Source organism: Chanodichthys erythropterus, chromosome 12 (genome assembly GCF_024489055.1).
Source record: "Chanodichthys erythropterus isolate Z2021 chromosome 12, ASM2448905v1, whole genome shotgun sequence".
NCBI lineage: Eukaryota > Metazoa > Chordata > Actinopteri > Cypriniformes > Xenocyprididae > Chanodichthys > Chanodichthys erythropterus.
The window spans coordinates 11,262,942-11,283,506 of NC_090232.1; the positions used below are offsets into that span (position 1 = coordinate 11,262,942).

General features: G+C 36.0%; 1 protein-coding gene across 1 annotated transcript in view; it reads right to left on the bottom strand.

Moving 5' to 3' along the window:
* The window catches only part of sdk1b (sidekick cell adhesion molecule 1b), a 296,151-nt gene that overhangs the window by 36,619 nt on the left and 238,967 nt on the right, over positions 1–20,565 (bottom strand). Inside the window, exons 24-29 of the mRNA XM_067403334.1 lie at positions 17,531–17,640; positions 16,925–17,075; positions 11,476–11,713; positions 9,337–9,452; positions 5,951–6,140; positions 2,887–2,985 (exon numbers count right to left, since the gene is read on the bottom strand). Coding sequence (XP_067259435.1) covers positions 2,887–2,985; positions 5,951–6,140; positions 9,337–9,452; positions 11,476–11,713; positions 16,925–17,075; positions 17,531–17,640 — 904 coding nt within the window. The remainder of the gene's footprint in view (positions 1–2,886; positions 2,986–5,950; positions 6,141–9,336; positions 9,453–11,475; positions 11,714–16,924; positions 17,076–17,530; positions 17,641–20,565) is intronic.

Sequence of the window (20,565 nt, forward strand, 5' to 3'; positions counted from 1 at the left end):
GATGATGATTTGATTTAATGATCTGTATTTAATCAGTTTATAGGTTTGCTATCTGAAATGCCTCCAAGGTCACTTAAATGCATCGACGCCTCATTCACACCGTACAGTCAAAAGTACAGTAATTGCGAGCGTAACTGACTGCTGTTGAGGAAAATCAACACAGAAGAATGAAAGACCCCTTGAAAGTAATGTGTGAAAGTCACATTATCTGCGTATCCTCACGTATAAAATATATTACAAAGATTTGAGAGGATAAAATGAGTGCTGGAAACCTGACAGCTCTGCTCTGATTGAAGATTTTTGGTTTATTTCGCTCAATCCTACAGGGAACGATTGATCCAATCAGCAGAGAGCTCTGTGTGCGAGTATGTGTAGAAAAGAGACAGAAGGCAAGAGATCATCCGAGGTAAAGAGGCTTCACATTTCTATCACTATTAAGGGATTATATGATCCATCATGGGTGGTTAAGTGTCCATAATCCAGTCATCTATAGCTGTGCAGCAGTGCGGCCTGTAATCTTGATAACGGCAAAACTGAGGCGGTTTAATCTCAATACACGGTTGAAATCCCAATACACAAAATCTCATAACACACACAGATACAATGCAATACACAGCATGTCCTTGCAATAATACCATTTCAAATGGCTCAGGGCACAATGGGAACAAACAGACTTTCTTTAAGGTCTTAAACAGCATTTTTACTGCAGACCAATTACATTCTTGTAACCTTTACAAAGATATGAGTACTTATATACAGTGCTCAGTGTAAATGAGCACACCACCTTTGAAAAGTAACATTTTAAACAATATCTCAATGAACACAAAAACAATTTCCAAAATGTTGACAAGACTAAGCTTAATATAACATCTGTTTAACTTATAACATGAAAGTAAGGTTAATAATATCACTTAGATTAAACATTTTTCAGTTTTACTCAAATTAGGGCGATGCAAAAATGAGTACACCCCACAACAAAAACTACTACATCTAGTACTTTGTATGGCCTCCATGATTTTTAATGACAGCACCAAGTCTTCTAGGCATGGAATGAACAAGTTGGCGGCATTTTGCAACATCTATCTATCGACACCAGCAGCACTCATGCAGCCCCACATAAGGACACTGCCACCACCATATTTTACTGTAGGCACCATGCATTTTTCTTTGTATTCTTCACCTTTGCGTTCCAAAGACATTTATCTTGGTCTCATCACTCCAGAGTATAGAGTCCCAGTAGTCTTCATCTTTGTCAGCATGGGCCCTGGCAAACTCTAGGCGGGCTTTTTTGTGCCTGGGCTTTAGGAGAGGCTTCTTTTGTGGACGGCACCCATGCATGCCATTCCTCTGCAGTGTACACCGTAGTGTGTTATGGGAAATAGTCAGCCCGGTTTGGCTTTCTACTTCTTTAGATAACTGCAGTGAACTTGCATGCCGATTTTCTTCAACCCTTCTCATCAGAAGACGCTCCTGTCGAGGTGTTAACTTCCGTGGACGACCTGGACGTCTCTGTGAGATAGTTGCAGTTCCATCTTTTTAAAATTTTTGTACCACTTTTGCTTCAGTATTCTGACTGATAAGTAAAGCTTTGCTGATAAGTAACTGATAAGTAAAGCTGATCTTCTTGTAGCCTTCACCTTTCTGGTGTAAAGAAATTATTTTCTTTCTCAGGTCTTGTGACATTTCTTTTCCATGTGGAGCCATTGCTGACAGCATGAAATAGGAAGGGGCTTTAACACCCTTTTATAGTCAACTGCTGCTGGAAACCTGTGTAATGAATAATTAGACATTTGTAGTCTAAAATTCAGCTTTGCTCCAGAGACTTTCAGTGGGGTGTACTCATTTGCATCACCCTAATTTGAGTAAAACTGAATTTTTTTTTCTCTAAGTTATATTAGATTTAGTTATTATTAACCTTACTTTCATGTTATAAGTTAAACAGATTTTATATAAAACTTAGTCTTGTCAACATTTTGGAAATAGTTTTTGTGTTCATTGAGATATTGTTTAAAATGTTAATTTTCAACTCATTTATGCTGATCACTGTAGCTTTATATAAAAACAACAGAACAGAGACATCAATGATATCCTAAATGTATTTATTTTTGTATTAAAATATTATATTAAATGTATTAAAGGAGACCTATTATGCCCCTTTTCACAAGTCTCTGGTGTCCCCAGAATGAGTCTGTGAAGTTTTAGCTCAAAATACCCCACAGATCATTTATTATAGCTTGTCAAATTTGCCCCTATTTGGGTGCAAGCAAAAACACGCCATTTTTGTGTGCATCCCTTTAAATGCAAATGATCTGCTGCTCCCGGCCCCCTTTCCAGAATAGGGTGGAGCTTTAACAGCTCGCACTTCGACAACAACAAAACTGGAGAATCTCACGCAGCCAAAATAATGAATGTCAGTAACAGTGTTCACCCTTACATTGTTAAAATCAAGTGTTAAAATGTGTAAGTGTAAAGTGTAAAATGATTTCAGCAAATATATAACACTTTATCGACTTTCCTCAGCACATTTTCTTCATAAAAGAAGTTCAACCACAATGTCTATGGAGACTCTTGTGTTCACTGGTACATCCAATAACAGAACATTTGTAATGTTTTTTTTTTTTATTTTGGAGCAGATATTGTATATCTCCAGATGCTTCAGTGAGGAAACAGAAATGGCGGACTGCTGCGGCTCTCTCAGGGCGGTATGTTTGCTAATAGGCAGCCATTAGGCTGATTATTTACACACTGTGGACACACATGTGTGATCAAACACCTTATAAAAGTGAATTTTGCATAATATGTCCCCTTTAAAACAACAGAAGTCCTCATTTATATAGCTAGGTAAATGTGTGCATGGCTGGCTGTATAACATTTATGTTCTCTTACCCATAATGATACCGTTTGGCTCTGAGGGAGGTTGCCAGACGACCCTGACAGATGTGAGACGCACTTCTGGAAACACCAACCTGACAGGCGGACCAGGAACTGGAGAGAAGAGAGAGAGGGTGAGAGAGGAAACACAGTCGAAAAAGGTATTTAAAACAGATTACTGTAGTCCACATTCTGATTTCTTTAAATGTAGAACATATTTCAAACACTTCAAAACATCTGTTTGTGGGACCAAGCTTTTATCTTGGACATGATAAATATGACATTTTAATCTCTTCACACACACAAAGTCTCGCCGTAAACTTCTAATTCCTTAAATCCATAAATATAAATATTAGTGATTCATAATCCCTCATCAAACACATTTAACTCTGCCAGTGGACACTAGGCCAACAGCGCTGGTAATCCACTAGTTCTGATGTATGTGTGTGTGTATGTGTGTGTGTTTGAGTCAGTGTGTGTAGAGAATAATCACATAGACATTCCAGTATCTGGTATCCCTGGTATCCCTGTACATTTCCGAATGAATGTTGCTCCATTGAGCCGATTAAGAAAAATGACAGAAAGAGGGCATTTGTCATTCCGCTGGCAAGACTCCACAGTCCACATATGAACACTCTCACTCATTTCAAAGGGGAAGATGGCAGCGCTTACTTCCCTGTGCTGTGGATATATAAATGCAAAAATGTGAGCTCGTACAGTATTTTTGAGAGAAGCTTCCCGAAGGAAATTTTATTGCTCAGAGGTTGCTCTTTTATATCTCAAGAGACTTAATGAGGTTCCCACTTGGTTGAATCTCATGAAAACTGTCAAGAAATGCCTGTCCCATATTTCACTCCAAATTCAAAAGAAGTCTATTTTTTTTCATCTATTAAGTCTTTTTTTTTTTCTTTCATTTTGGCATTAGTTTCATGATAACTAAGCACATTTTCCTCCATAATTTGAAAAACATCTTATTGTCATTACTGCAATGTGAAAAATAATAATTCAGTAATAATTTCACAGTAAATTTGTAAAACAATTGTAGTAATACCTATTGTAGTAAAAATACAAAATAATATTTAATCCATTGAATTCATCATTTTTTTTTTATTGTAATTAATAATTATAAATAAATTATAAATAAAATGATTAATATATAATTATGTTGGCTTGACAAAGCTACAATCACTCTAATGTAGTATTTAATCTTCATCCACTACATATCTATCACTGGTAGATATCACAAAGCATAGCAACTAGCTTAGGACATGCTTACAACATGCTAATTCATGCTAACAACATGGTAATTCATGCTAGCAATATGCTAAAACATGTCAGCAACATGATAAATCATGTTAGCAATGTACAGAGCCCTGGACATGACATGCAAAAAAAAAAAAAAAAAAAAATAGTAGGCTAAATCGTGCACACAATTTACTAATTCATTCCCTCGATTTACTAAATCGTAGGCACAATATACTATTTTGTCTTTCTATTTATAAATCATGCACATCATTTATAAATCGAGGGAACGAAATAGTAAATTGTGCACACAATATAAATTTTTTTCTTGCATGTCATATGCGGGGCTCTGTAGCAATGTGTTAACTACTAATTCATGCTACCGAAGCATTAAATCATGTTATCATTGTGCTAAAAATGTTAGAAATGTGGTAAAACATACTAAATCATGCTAGCAAAGTGCTTAAACATTTTAACAACATACTATTTCATGCTAGCAAAGTGTTAAAACATGCTAGTTCATGCTAGCAACACGTTAAAACATATTAATTCATGTGCTAAAACATGCTAGCAATGTGTTAAATCATGTTAACAACATGCTAATTCATTTTAGCAGCATTTTAAAACTGCTAACATTTTTAGCATGTTTATAGCATAAGTGTTAAAACATGCTAGCAATAGGTTTAATGATGCTAGTAGTTTTAAAACATGCTAATTCATGCTAACAACGTGTTAAAACATGTTAGCATACATGCTAATTAATGCTAGCAGTGTGGTAAAACATGTTAGCGATGTGTAACATCATGCTAGCAAAGTGTTAAAACATGCTAGTAAAATGTTTAAATATGTTAACATGCTAATCCATGCTAGCAAACATGCTAAAATAGGTTAGCGACATGTTAAATCATGCTAGAAATATGCTAAACATTTTAAACTTTAAGACCTGGCTATGTCAAGCCAACATCAAATTTTGTCATCCAACTTTACTTACTAGTTACCAAACAGTATTAATATAAATAAAATTATTATGAATACAATAATTAAAATAATTATAGTGGTTAAATATTGAAAAATGTAAGTTATTTTTTAGCAAACAAAATGAGTGAGTGCTTTACTGTATTACAAGGACATTTTTATAATTGCTAATTACAGAGCTGAGAAGGCTTTTAAATGGGCCATAAAATAAATGTGCCCATACAGCTTGGAATCTCTGACTTTCATTTGCTGATTTTGTCAAATGCAAGCACAGTTTGTGTCCCTAATGAGAAACGGGAGATGGATGTGAGAATACTGGGGTCTTTCTCTCCAAAGAAATATCTAAAATGTAGTCACCATTTAATGTCACTGATGTCTGGGAACAAATTGAGATCTCATTAGTGATTTTTCTTTTCTATGAGTGAGTGAGAGGTGGTTCAGACAGGTGACTCAAGCGATGCAGTGATGCAGGATGAGGTTTCATGCAGTGGGGGCACCAGGAGGCCAGGCGAGTGTTTGAGCGAATATGCATGTGTGTTTATCTGTGTCTAGAGCCACGTGGGAGGTAATGCCAGTCTGAATGTCGGGCACAGCTGGAAACCACCAGAGCATGAAGCAAGACATAACTTAGAGCTACCATTATGAATGTGTGTGCGTGTGTACTGGTGTGTGAGTGTGTGAAGGAACATCTGCTAAATGGGTAGCTTTCACTCAAAGTCTAATTTTGACCCAATGTGTGTGTGAACATTTATTTTTGCTTTTATTATGCGTGCACGATTTGTCATAACCAGTGGGAACATCTGAAGAATTAGATGATGCATGTTGCTCAGTGGGCGATGCATTGATTTTATTGGTTGCCTACCATCATCCTTGGTTCTCTCAACTGTGGGGGGGAGGCTGGGTGGTCCATCTCCGACACGTGTAAATGCGAGCACCTGGACCTCGTACAGGATGAACTTGCCAAGGTTCCTTAAAAGAAGCAAGTGAGTCTGGTTCCCGTTCACCAGCTGGACCTGGGGAGCCTGCTCAGAATCTTTTTCTCTGTATAATACCTAGAGATAAAGGGAAATATAGGTCACATGGAAACAGATTTGATGTGCTATAGAGTGTAAGAACACTTTAAAATCAACAACAACTACCATACAGTGTGCAGTAGTGTATGCTAACTGCTAATTACTATTACTTATACTTAAAGGGATAGTTCACTCAAAAATGAAAATTATCCCGTAATTTACTCACCCTCAAGCGATCCTAGGAGTATATGTCTTTCTTCTTTCAGCCAAACACAATCAGAGTTATATTAAAAGTATCCTGGCTCTTCCAAGCTTTAAAATGCGAGTGAATGGTACCATTTTTTTAAGTGCAAAAAGTGCATCCATCCATCATAAAAGTAATCCATACAGCTCAAGGGGTTAATAAAGGCCTTCTGAAGCAAAGCGATGCCTTTTTAAAAGAAAAATACCCATATTTATAATTTTATTAAATAGAATTACTGGCTTCTGTACGTGAGTAGAGTTTCAGCGAAAGAGTGTACTTGTGTACTGACCTGACGCATGACGTATTGACTAACGGGGAAGCGCAGAGGATAGAGCAAAACAAAACACCGGTCATGAATTAGAAGTCTAAAATCAGAATTTTTAAAGAGAAATGTCGGAGGAGCTTGAGTTTGTTGGCCAGCCATATTTGTTTGAACCGCGAGAGACGTCTAATCTCACTTAAGCTTATGCTATGCCCTATCCCACACAGCAGGAGACTCCTAGGCGGATCCGCATTCAAGTCGTCAAACCCGCATGACTGTCACATTCGTTTTGGCCAGGCCCGGAGGCAGAGCTGATCTTCTGGGCAGTGCCAAGAAGAATGTGACAGTCATGCAGGTTTGACGACTTAAATTGTACTGTCAATCAGTAGATCCTGAGCGGACCCATGTCGGATCCGTGGACGCGCACGCGCCTTTACTTTAACGGTTGTATCAATTTGCGGGTCCCAAACGGACCCGCCACGGAGGTAAGGTTTTAATCTCGGATGCGGAGCGGATGCAGCGCGGAGCCACAGCGGGTCCGCGATCCGCCTTCATTGCGGATCTGTAACTGCACGCAAGTAGACGCCGATACGGGTCCATTCGCGGATACGGTCCAGAAGCCACGATACCTCTGCAGCCAATCCGCTGCGGAGTTCTTGTGCTGAGTGGGATGTCATACACTGGAACTCGACTCTCTCGTGAACGCAAGGATGGCGGTTACGGGAAGCTAGTGATTACAGTTAATAAAGTTATAATTATGGATATTTTTCTTTCAAAAATGCTTTGCTTCAGAAGGCATTTACTAACCCCCTGGAGCCGTATGGATTACTTTTACAATGAATGGATGCGCTTTTTTGGGCTTAAAAAAATGGTACCATTCACTTCCACTTCCCTTTTTTTCTGTGCTTCTAATATGTAAAGCTGCTTTGAAACAATTACCAATTGTAAAAGCGCTATATAAATAAATTTGACTTGACTTGACTTGACTTCCATTATAAAGCGTGGAAGAGCCTGGATATTTTTTAATATAACTCCGATTGGCTAAAATAAAATCATATACACCTACGACGGCTTGAAGGTGAGTGAATTATGGGATAATTTTTATTTTTGGGTGAACTATCCCTTTAAGGTTGGGGATTTGAGCAAACCCATGGTGGAGGATAACATAGATCAGAATATCATAGAGACTTTTGAACTGGGTCAGTAGGCAACCACATAGCAATCGGCAACAACAGCAAATCTTAGCATGGCAGCAACAACTTTTGCACGTGAAAACATCACTATTTCTTCAGATATCAGTTCAATCAGTTTTGTATAACTTAGGTCCTGACTTCAGAAGAGATCAATAATTAATTGTGTTATTTCATTTTCCCCCACTTTTTACAGACTAAGCATTTTATCAACTGGCTTCCGACAGTTTGTAAAAGGAAAACTGTTTCAGCAATTTCAAGATCTTGCATCATGTCACTCTACACAGCCTAAGCAGAAAATTGAGAGAGCCTTATACAAGCAACAGTGCACATGGGTTTCAATAGCTTAACACAGTTTGCAGATGTGTTCAAAATGAACTGAATGTGAACTATGTTCGGCTGAATGTATGTGCATTAAAGCATGAGAAAGAACGTTTGTAGATATGCATATAACCAGCTCTTTGTGGTATAAAGTGCCTCTGGCGCATGATACAAACATTACATTAGATGTGTAGAAGTGCACTGCATATGCTTTTTTGCTATGGTGCATCAGAGTTGCTTCTGAGTGGTTCTGCTATGTGGTTGTTAGGGTATTCTAGTTGATTTCCCAGATCAAAAGAGCCTTGGTACCTACATGGGGATATGGCTCATCTTCCTCCTTCAAAGAAAGCCCATGGGATTTTTTTGTGCACATTTTAAAACTTAACATTTAAAGTCTCAATGAAATGGAAGTAGCAATCTTTTCTTCCATATTGTGACGTACATCTGAGTGTAACAGGTTCTGAAAAAATGTAGGACGTGGCACTATCCATTGGTTGTTGATTGGATGGAGGCAAATCTGAATTAGAGTTTAATCGGGGTAAATGATCGGAGAGGTGAGAAGTGTGTCCAGAGAGAAGTGTGTCGTTTCGCCAAAAGTTATGACATTTTGATTAAACATTACAAGGTTAAAAAAAAAAATTGAAAATTGAAAATTAAATCTATATATGGATGAATCATTCATAATAAGATCTATAAAATTTCATTAAGCGATAATTCACCCAAAAAATTATAATTCTGTCATCATTTAGATAAGGATGTCATGTTGTTTTGTGTTCTTCTGGAGAAAAAAAAAAGATATTTCGATGAATGTTTCAACAACAACAACAAAAGATATTTTGAAGAGTCTTTTTGTCTATACTATTTTGCACCCCATTGACCTATGAAAAAAAAAAAAAAGAAACAAAAAAAAAAACACAAAACAAAACATTTTTCAATGTCATTTTTCAAAATACCTTTGTGTCCCACAGGAGAAACAAAGAGATATCGGTTCAGAACAACATGAGGGTGAGTAAATTATGACAGAATTTACATTTTTGGCTGAACGTTAATAATAATTGTAATTGTCTAAACAAGCAATTTAAAATTATTACACTTATATGTTGCCATATACAGTACAAATTCACCATGCTGCAGTGTTTCGGCAGACAGAACTCTCCAGCTAAATCTATGGGGGATTTTAAGGGTCTTAAAGCATTCCTTTTGATATAGTAACCGTACCTTGTAACCAAGGATGTGTCCATTCTTCTGGTGCTCAGGGACTAAACCCCAGGTGACCAATACACTCGTGGAGCTCATTGCTTCTGTGGTCACATTTTCTGGGGCACCAGAGGGAACTGAAAACACACCCATATAAAAAGCCATTTTATATAAAAGCAAAAACCTACTCAAGGCTGTTTGTTACAGTGATTTTACAACACTTCCTCATATTACAACTACAATATGATAAAAGACACCGATAGTGACATTTATCATTAATAATAATAGGAATAAACAATTCTATCAAGTAAGGCCTCAATAGCTAACTCAAAACCATTACTTTCAGTCAGGTTTACTGACTATTTTTGCGGAAATCTCACCCTCTTCTATTGGAGTCTGTCACATTCACTTATTAAAAACAGAAGAGGGCTGACAGCTTAAACAACAGCCTCTGACATTTCTCTCTGATCTCCTGTCATGTGAAGCTCACCGAAATAAGAACAGTAGAACTTGTGTGAGCATAAACACGTGTAATGGACTGATTTAGGATACATTTCGAAGCTTTACCCTGAGAATGTGTGTAATGTGTATTTGTTCCTTTAGCTTCATTGAGAAAAAAAGATTTTAATTTGATAAACACAAAGACACTTTCTTATTCTGGTAGTAAAGTGTATGGGAACTGCAGAAAAAAAAATGTGTGTGTGAATGTTAGTTTACTGAGGAAAATGATCCAAGCAAGTTTGTTGGTTCTTCTGTGTGATAAGGATTTCTACAGAGTGATATTCTAGGACTGGACAAGTCTTGAAAATGTATAAAATCTTCAAACGTCATGAAAAAGTTGTGGAAATTTCTATAGTCAATTTTGTATACTACTGTTTATAAGTTTGGGAACGGTAAGATATTTGATGTTTTTGAAAGAAGTCTCTGCTATGTATGCTTAGTTCTAAAGCATATCTTCTACTAAAATTACTCTTTATAACATGATGTTTTAAAATGCCTATTGACTCACAAAGAACAGAAAAGGTCCAGAATTGTCCATAAATGGACAATCAGATGTTTGAAACCTGTAAGTGGTCACTGCCAAGGCCACAAGTGTCCGCCCCACCAGCTGCCTCTGATCATTTCAAACTTTCTATGTTGTCTAAGGGTCATCAGGATCATTTACTCAGCAGGGAGTCACTGGGGCTGCTAACGGTCACCCGCTGAGAGATGTGGCCTCGGGCAAATACTCCATCTGAGTCTCCAAAGACTATGTAAATGAAGCCTGCGACTAAAAATCGGCTAGCGAGATGCTGGCTAAACTGTAGCTTGTTTAGATTTCCTAAGCAACACAGCAACTTGCAGCATTCATATAAAAATCAACTGACATCTTATAAGATGTATATGTAAATACCTGTCTTATATTTTATTTATTATAAAACACATGTGACCACAATGCATCGACACAATGATCAGCTATATTTAGTTTCTTTTCCTCAAATGCAGGAACAAATGTCATTAAAAGTTTAAATAAACTTCACTGATCATTTATTTTGATTGTTACATTGGTAACACTTTACAATAATGTTCAATGGTTAAACATTAGTTAATGTATTAACTAGAAATGCACTGATACTAAATTTCTTTTCGGATACCAATAGCCGATTATTCGGGATGGATAGATAGATAGATAGATAGATAGATAGATAGATAGATAGATAGATAGATAGATAGATAGATAGATAGATAGATAGATAGATAGATAGATAGATAGATAGATAGATAGATAGATAGATAGATAGATAGATAGATAGATAGATAGATAGATAGATAGATAGATAGATAGATAGATAGATAGATAGATAGATAGATAGATAGATAGATATTGTTTACTAATCTTTGTTAACGTTAATTAATGAAAATACAATATTGTTCATTGTTTGTTCATGTTAGTTCACAGTGCATTAACTAATGTTAACAAGATTTTAGTAATGTATAGTAAATGTTGAAATTAACATTAACAAAGATTAATAAATGCTGCATACGTGCAGTTCATTATTAGTTCATGTTACCTAATGTAGTTAACTAATGTTAACTAATGAACCATATTGTAAAGTGACACCGTTCATTTTGTGTAAAATTAAAAACAGAGAAGCCGCATTTAAAGCAAGCATGTGTCACCTGACTCTTTAGTTTTGCCCAGCACAGGACTGCTCCAGGGTCCAGGCCCGATGCCGTTGAAGGCCTGAACGCTCAGCTCGTACTCCGTCCACTCCTCCAGTCCCTCCACTGTCACTTCTCGAGACAGGCGGTCAGAAACCGTCTCCATCCGGGGCTGCCCAAGCCCGTCTGCTCTCTGTGCACGTACACGGTAACCCACACTTTCAGGATTTCCGTTATAAGCTCGCTCTGGAAGCGGCTACAAAAGATAAGAAGGAAAACATTGAGGCAGGAGAGATTCTGATACACTTATTATGATTTGGATTCTAAGTAGAATGGCTAACAAACTGTGTGACAGGATACACATTTTTTTGTAACACTTCAGGTACTTATAAAATATAGGAATTTCATTCCATGTCAAAATATCAAATCAAGTGATATTTGTATAAAACAACAACAACAACAAAAAAACAATGCATTGTATATATTTATATATTTTAATAGTAATAAAAAATGGAATCATGCATATTTTGCTGTCTAATGCAATGAAATTAGATTAGATACACCACCATCTAAAAGTTTGGATTCAATTTAAATTGCATTAAATTGTTTAAAAGTGACATTAAAGACTTTCAGATTGTTACAAAATATTTATATTTCAAATACATGCTGTTCTTTTGAACATATTACTTTTTATTAAAGAATCCTGAAAAAAAAAAAATGAGTTTCCACAAAAATATTAAGCAGCACAACTGTTTTTAACTTTGATAGTAATAAGAAATGTTTCTTGAGAATCAAATCACTATATTAGAATGATTTCTGAAGGATCATGTGGCACTGAAGAATATTTCAAAATACCTATTTTCTATTTTTAATATATTTTAAAGTGTAATAATATTTCTGTATAATGCTATAAAACATTATTTTGAAGAATAATACTGTAATCTTCAAATAAATGTTGCCTTGGTATATAAGACACTTCTTTCAAAAACATTAAAAACAAATCTTACCGACCCCACACTTTTGAATGATAGTGTAATAAAATCAGACTTTTTAAGAGAAACTAAAGTTGTCCAAACACATTTTGGGCAATTATATTGGTCTGGTACTGAAATTTAAGAGCTGAAATAGTTTAACTAATTTTCTGCATGTTAATCTTACTCAACAGGAATTGGAAATGAATGTTTTAGAACTCCTAGTGACTAAGTTCTACGATGATCTGGATGAATGAAAACTTTCACAAGCGTCAAATTGTGTGCAGCAAACAGAAAGGAAGTTCCTTAATCTCCTCATAAACATAAATTAAATGACATTTTAAATTGGCTGTAATGCGGCTCAGTTCCTCGCCTGCTTCAGCTGTGTGTTGCACATTGGCACATGGCTCAGAGACATTTTCCAGCATCAGATGCCAAGAGTTTGCACATGGTTGCTCGCCTAGTACTTTAATGCACACTCGAAACCTTATGATGTTCACAGCTTCGGTACATTGACTGCTTGAAGCGTTTCAATTAAAATGATTTTGGCTAGTTGACGAATGCAAGTGACTTCATAAACACGGGCTAAATCAATGTTTCAGTCCTTATGGTCTCCACAATAAGCTGATAATCTTTAGTTGGTTGCAATATCATGTTCTGATACAAACCCGATTCCAAAAAAAGTTGGGACACTGTACAAATTGTGAATAAAAAAGGCATGCAATAGTTTATAAATCTCAAAAACTTATATTTTATTCACAATAGAATATAGATAACATATCAAATGTTAAAAAGTGAGACATTTTGAAATGTCATGCCAAATATTGGCTCATTTTGGATTTCATGAGAGCTACACATTCCAAAAAAGTTGGGACAGGTAGCAATAAGAGGCCGGAAAAGTTAAATGTACATATAAGGAACAGCTGGAGGACCAATTTGCAACTTATTAGGTCAGTTGGCAACATGATTGGGTATAAAAAGAGCCTCTCAGAGTGGCAGTGTCTCTCAGAAGTCAAGATGGGCAGAGGATCACCAATTCCCCCAATGTTGCGGCGAAAAAAAGTGGTGTAATAGAAAGGAGTTTCTCAGAGAAAAATTGCAAATAGTTTGAAGTTATCATCATCTACAGTGCATAATATCATGCAAAGATTCAGAGAATCTGGTACAATCTCTGTGTGTAAGGGTCAAGGCCGGAAAACCATACTGGATGCCCGTGATTTTCCTGCCCTTAGACATCACATACAGGAATGCTACAGTAATGGAAATCACAACATGGGTTCAGGAATACATCCAGAAAACATTGTCGGTGAACACAATCCACCGTGCCATTCGCCATTGCCGGCTAAAACTCTATAGGTCAAAAAAGAAGCCATATCTAAACATGATCCAGAAAGGCATGGCGTTTTCTCTGGGCCAATGCTCATTTAAAATGGACTGTGGCAAAGTGGAAAACTGTTCTGTGTTCAGACGAATCCAAATTTGAAATTCTTTTTGGAAAACTGGGACGCCATGTCATCTGGACTAAAGAGGACATGGACAACCCAAGTTGTTATCAGCGCTCAGTTCAGAAGCCTGCATCTCTGATGGTATGGGGTTGCATGAGTGCGTGTGGCATGGGCAGCTTACACATCTGGAAAGGCACCATCAATGCTGAAAGGTATATCCAAGTTCTAGAACAACATATGCTCCCATCCAGACGTCGTCTCTTTCAGGGAAGACCTTGCATTTTCCAACATGACAACATGACAATGCCAGACCACATACTGCATCAATTACAACATCATGGCTGCATAGAAGAAGGATCCGGGTACTGAAATGGCCAGCCTGCAGTCCAGATCTTTCACCCATAGAAAACATTTAGTGCATCATAAAAAGGAAGATGCGACGAAGAAGACCTAAGACAGTTGAGCAACTAGAACCCTGTATTAGACAAGAATGGGACAACATTCCTATTCCTAAACTTGAGCAACTTGTCTCCTCAGTCCCCAGACGTTTGCAGACCGTTATAAAAAGAAGAGGGGATGCCACACAGTGGTAAACATGGCCTTGTCCCAATATATATATATATATATATATATATATATATATATATATATATATATATATATATATATATATATATATATATATATATTATATAAAACAAACACTAAAAGCTAGCTCATTCATATAAATATGAGTTTTTGTTCTAACTAGCCATGGTTCCAACCAGCGATAAGCTTGTTGATAACATGTTTCACAGTGTTTTTGTTTTGTTTTTTTCAGTCTGTTTAACTCTTTCCCTGCCATTGACAAATTTTCCATCATTTATGAGACAACTCTTTCCCACCATTGAAGGAATTTTCCTGCTTTCACTGCTTGGTTACAAAAAGCAATATGCTTGTTCATAACTTGTTTCACATTGTTTTATTTTCAGTCTGGTTGACTCTTTCTCTGCCATTGATGAAATTTTCCATCATTCATGAGACAAAATCTTCCCAGCCACTGATGTTATTTTCTGGCTTTCTGTGTTTTCACTGTTATATGGTAGGGTAATCTATAATATATCGCCTGAAAGAGTACAGAATCTCTGGATCAAAATGGGCAAAAATGGAGCAAAAAATATGTTTGTCTCAGCTTTTTTGTTCAGAATGAAACTTACCCACATTCAAGTGTCGATAAAAAAAAAATATATATAATTTGGATATATTGCATTGCATATTTAGACAGTCATACAACAATATATTCTAGGGGCCATTAAATTTTTGTGAAAATTACCAAAAATGCTGGTGGTGGATGCAACTTGGATGGCAAAAAAAAAAGATTTGTGTTAAACTAGATTATGAGAGCCTACAGTGAACACGAGTCAAGTTTTTGTGCTTGCAAAATGTACATGTGGAATGTTTTAGCTACAGTAGTTCACCTCAATATGAGAAGTGAAAATTAATAAGTGTAGCTGTCTGCATACTTCTGAAGCTCAATGCATTTCCAGGGCAACTGCTCATGAAATACATCTTGCAGTTTAAATTCTCCTCATTAAAGACATTAAAACTCAACAAACCTGGGTTGCTTGGTAAATGACAGAGGAGCAGTACAAGAATAACCTTTTCTTCAGTGGCAGCTACATGAAAGTTTTACTACGAATGTAATAAATTACTATCCATAAAAAAGAGGTTATAGGTCACTGTTTTCATTTTCAGCACTTGTGAAGAACTGCATTAAGCACTATTATGTCCTGAGGGTCATTTTTTCGGCACCAGGACCCCACAAATGTGTTACTATGACCAGTGGAGGTTTTGCTGAAGCCGTTTTTTAGATTAAATGGAGTCCTGTCTTATGAAATGACAGCTTTCATGTTATGTGCCTCTACAACTCAAATTCTTCGATCGCTCTTCAGGCTTTGAAAAGGTGAGAGGGGAAAAAAAGAAGAAGTGAAGGAGAAAATAACAGTAATTACATCTGATACTGACAGACACTATGGCTTGTGATAGCAGAAAAACAGACAGGAAAAATAAGCTGTCAACCTCTTCCAGTATATCCCCCACCTATAAAGTGAGCAGCAGACAGTATTTGTGTCCATCTCTGTGTGTGTTTGAGAGTACAGAAATCGCTATATTTGAATGAGTGCTCCAGTTTTAATGATAATGTTCACACAAAAATCCACCTCCTTTTGATGCAGCAAGAAAACCTTTCAAAGCTCACTGGCTTTTATAAATGGCATATAAATGTTAGAGGGAATGATATAAGAAAAAAAAAAAAAAATTGAAAGGTATATTCAAAAACTACCAAAAAAAAAATTCTAATCATGTATGTACTGTATGTCTGATGTAGACTTTGCCAATAAAATGGCATTTGAGTTTTATTTATGAATTCATTCAAATCGTTTATTTTAATGATTCAAAACTCTTGCTTGTGTCATCATGTCAATATTTTAATGTAATATTTTCATAAAATCCATGTGGATATATTGCAGCGTTATTGTAACGTTATGTAACAGTAATGAAAATAATTCAATATTGTGTTCATTAATGAAAAATATGGAAAAGCTGATGTTTTCAGCAGCTGTTACTCCAGTCTTCAGTGTCAGATGATGCTTCAGAAATGTAATCCATCATTGCTGAACAAAAATAAGTCTTTTTTCTCCCCCCAGCAAAAAATAAATAAATAAATTTAACAGTATAGTGCAGAACACAAAATCACATTTACATGTAGAAAACCTGGACTTGGTGTGAATTTGACTGTTTGTGTGTTCTTGTATGGTTTATGAGGACACAAATGTGCATATTGACATACTAAACAGTGTTTTATTTTTATTCAAAATAATCCAAAATATTTCTGTGATGGGTAGGTATAATGTAGGGGGATAGAATATACAATTTGCAGAGTATAAAAACCATTATACCTATGGAGAGTCCCCACAAACAACATATACAAGCGTGTGTGTGTGTGTGTGTATGTGTGTGTGTGTGCGTGTGTGTAAATGTGTGTGAGAGAGAGAGATTTTGTCCCTTTCTCACCTCCCAGCGAATCCTCAGACTGGTTTCACTTGCAGAAAAAACTATGAGATCTGCTGGGGCCACATCTGGACTAGACTGCAGGGTCTGCATCATACGAGAGGGCTGACTGAAGGGACTCGAACCCACGATGTTCACCTGCTTCATCCTGAACCTGAAAGGCATATGTAAGAGGGGGAGAAGAAAAAACAGTGTTTTTAATTCCCTGGTCTTGCTCTTGAGTAGTTGGAGGACAGGGGATTTTGGACAGGATAACAGATCTCTACAGCCTCTGATCATCAGTAATCCCTATAGGACAAGATAGTGTGCCGAGAATCAGAAGACAATCTTTCCACAAGACCTTGAGAAAATCAATTAAGCAGAGAAATAGAAAAGGGGAATGAGAGAGAGAGACAGAGAGAGAATGAAGAAGAAAAAAAAAGATAGCAGTATATACATAAATGCAGGGAATGCTGGGATTGTAATGAATGTTTACATATTGAAAAGTCATTAACAGTATAGATTTAAACACCAAAACTGAAACACTCACTAGAGCTTTTGTCACCACATTTCGGTTCATTTGATTTTTGTGAAAGTGGTTTTCCATTCGAAAAGGAGCAAAAGGCTCACCTGTATTGAGTGAAGGGGAAGAGATTGGGAATCTCTAGAGTGTCTGAGGCTGGCGGACTGTCTCTCTCATACAGAACCTTCCATTCCTCTTCCTCACCTACATTTCCCACCTGTGGCCACACAAAGGATGTGTTTGAAGTGAAGAATGTACTGCCTGTTGCATACTACACTGAATCTAGACACTATAAAAACCAAAAAAATCAAACAAAAACAAAACAAAACACACAAATGTGAAAGAATATGCGGTATGACAAACATTTCAAACTGTAGTATGCATCATTACAGTTACATGAGCTCATTGTGTTGCATGTTTTTAGCAGCTAGAGACGTCTAGTAATACAACAACTACAGACATGCCAAAGAAACAGTAGCGTTATTGCATGATACAAGTTTCAAACAGTACAAAACAGTACAAACAGTAGTAAACGTTGATGCATGAGCTCTTCAGTGATGCATGTTTAATCCAGCGATTGGTTTTCAGTCATCATTTGAAAATAAATTATTATTATTTTAGCTATTTTGTGCTTTTATTCCAATTTTATATAAAAAATGCCAAAATAATGAGCTAAGAAAGTTTCATCAATCAAACTAGAAATAGAAGATAGTACTGTAATTTTACTGTAGTTTTATAAAATAAATCTTGTTTTCTATTTTTACAGTACAATAGTATAGTAATCAATTTCTGTATTGGTTTATTTAATTTGTATTAAAATATGTAATAAAATGTAATAAAAATTTAATTTAATAAAAATATTTTAATAATAATATTAATAATAAATAAAATGGTTATTTTCCAATTATAGTAATTATTATTATTATTATTATATACCGTTTTATATTTTTGCAGTACAATAATATTAATAGTAATACATTTCTTTATTGTTTTTTTTATTTTTATAATAATAATAATAATTATTATTATTTTTTTTTATTTTACAGTATAATAGTATTACTATAGTAATACATTTCTTTATTGGTTTATTTATTTGTATTAAAATATTTGATAAAATTTAATACAATATTTTATTATTATTATTATTATTAATAATAATAATAATACTAAAAACTGTATTTTTCCAATTTAGTCAATCATACTGGAAATGGAAGATAGCAATTTTATTGTAGTTCTGTAAAATAAATTATTATTATTATTAATAATAATAATAATAAATAGTTGATTTTTTTTTTTCATTTTACAGTAAAATAGTGGTACTACAGCACATGTTGTTGCAAGCATGTAAAAGCCCAGAGATATTTTCACATTTTTAAATGCAGTTCTGTGTAAAAATGGCCAAACGTTTGGTTGTCAACTGACATCAACATGACAGTCAACAAACGAGTCACAAATTAGATCTTAAATTTAGAGTTGAGATTGCTTCTAGTTCATATTAAATTTCACATGAGGTAAATATGGGCAAATCTAGGCACCCAATACTGTGTATATTACACATCCTGCATTCCTCATTCCTTGAGTGTCATTCCAAATATACTGAGAGTCAGATTCAGCAGTCAGAGCTGATAAGAAAACTTTAGACTGACAGTGAAAATCAACAGTAAACCGAACCAAGCTGCTCGCACTGCAGACTCCATATCAGGACTGTTGCCTTTGTTTTCCTGTGCTTTGTTTTTTCCATTTTTTCACTAATCAAAAGCATGTTTCCATAGAGTCTCAACAATGACCACCTTGATCTTCATAAGTCCGTAATGAGGTAATTGAGCTAATTAAAAAGTAGATCCACAACATAAAAACAAACGCCGCAAAGAGACACCGGGTAATGTAACCAGTCATTATCTGCAAACAAAAACTGCTTATCATTTCAAACATGTCACAATCACGTGACTCATATTTCCTCAAGGACCTCACTAAGAGCTGCTTCCATTTATTCACAGAGCAACCTGTGATTAATATCATGCAGTTAGCTCTTTCCTATCATTACCTTGTATAAACTGTCAAAATACTTAAAAGGGGGCTTATTCTACACTTCTAAAGTATTTCAATTTCCTCTTGAAGTTCACTTATAATGTAAGTCAAGGGTTCTTACACAGAAAACAACTGCAATTTTACATTTTCCAACCTCTCACTGACCCTCTGATTGTTTTTGGCTACTGCACCTTTCAAATTTCCATATGTAAATGCCCTCTGGTAGCGTTCATTAGGTTGGACTAGGAAGTTTAAAGGGACAGTTCACCCAAAAATGTAAATTCTGTCATCATTTACTCACCGTTCCAAATCTGTATGATTTTTTTTTTTTTTTTGGGGGGGGGGGGGGGGGGCACAAAACCAGTTAATTTGAAGGAGTTTTCTGTCCATATAATGAAAGTTAATGGAGACCAATACAACGCTGGACCCATTTTACTTTCATCGTATGGACAAAAATTGTATATTGTTTTTTTATTATTATTCTTATTTCAGCAGAGAGTCACTTCTATAGGTTTAGAACAACATTAGTAATGATGTCAGAATTCCTTCATCACTTTAGGACCGAACAGGCGTTTGTTTATAAATAAGGGTGGTCATATGTTAATGAGCTCCTATTGGTGACATTGTTTTTGCAGCTTAATATTCATAAATAATCTGGGAGAACTGGGGAGAGGAAGAAAAATGCAGTTTTCCATAATGTTGAAACAACTAGCACTTGGTTTCCATGAAAATGCCATATCTACACAGTGTGTTTTGTGCAGCCCTGCTCGAGCAGAGGAAAAGGTGAAAAGAATACAAAGGGAATCGAAATCAGCAACCGACCTGGTCCGGGATACAGCTGTGAAGAAGTCAGCTGTACAAAAAACACCCCAACACAAGCTGATTTCTAACCCATAGACTTAAGACCCCATTAGTGCCACCTCAGTACCTCTAATCTTCTTCTCTCTCTTCTCTCATCCCTCCTTCTGACTCCCTCCCTCCTGTTCTCCCTCGATTAAACAGTATTAAAGACAGGAACGGAGAAAACGGAGGGGGAAAAGGGAGGGATCTCATTAGGAGGAGTTTTTCTCTTCACGCTGCACAGCACTGGACACCATCCAAGAGGGGCTTAACG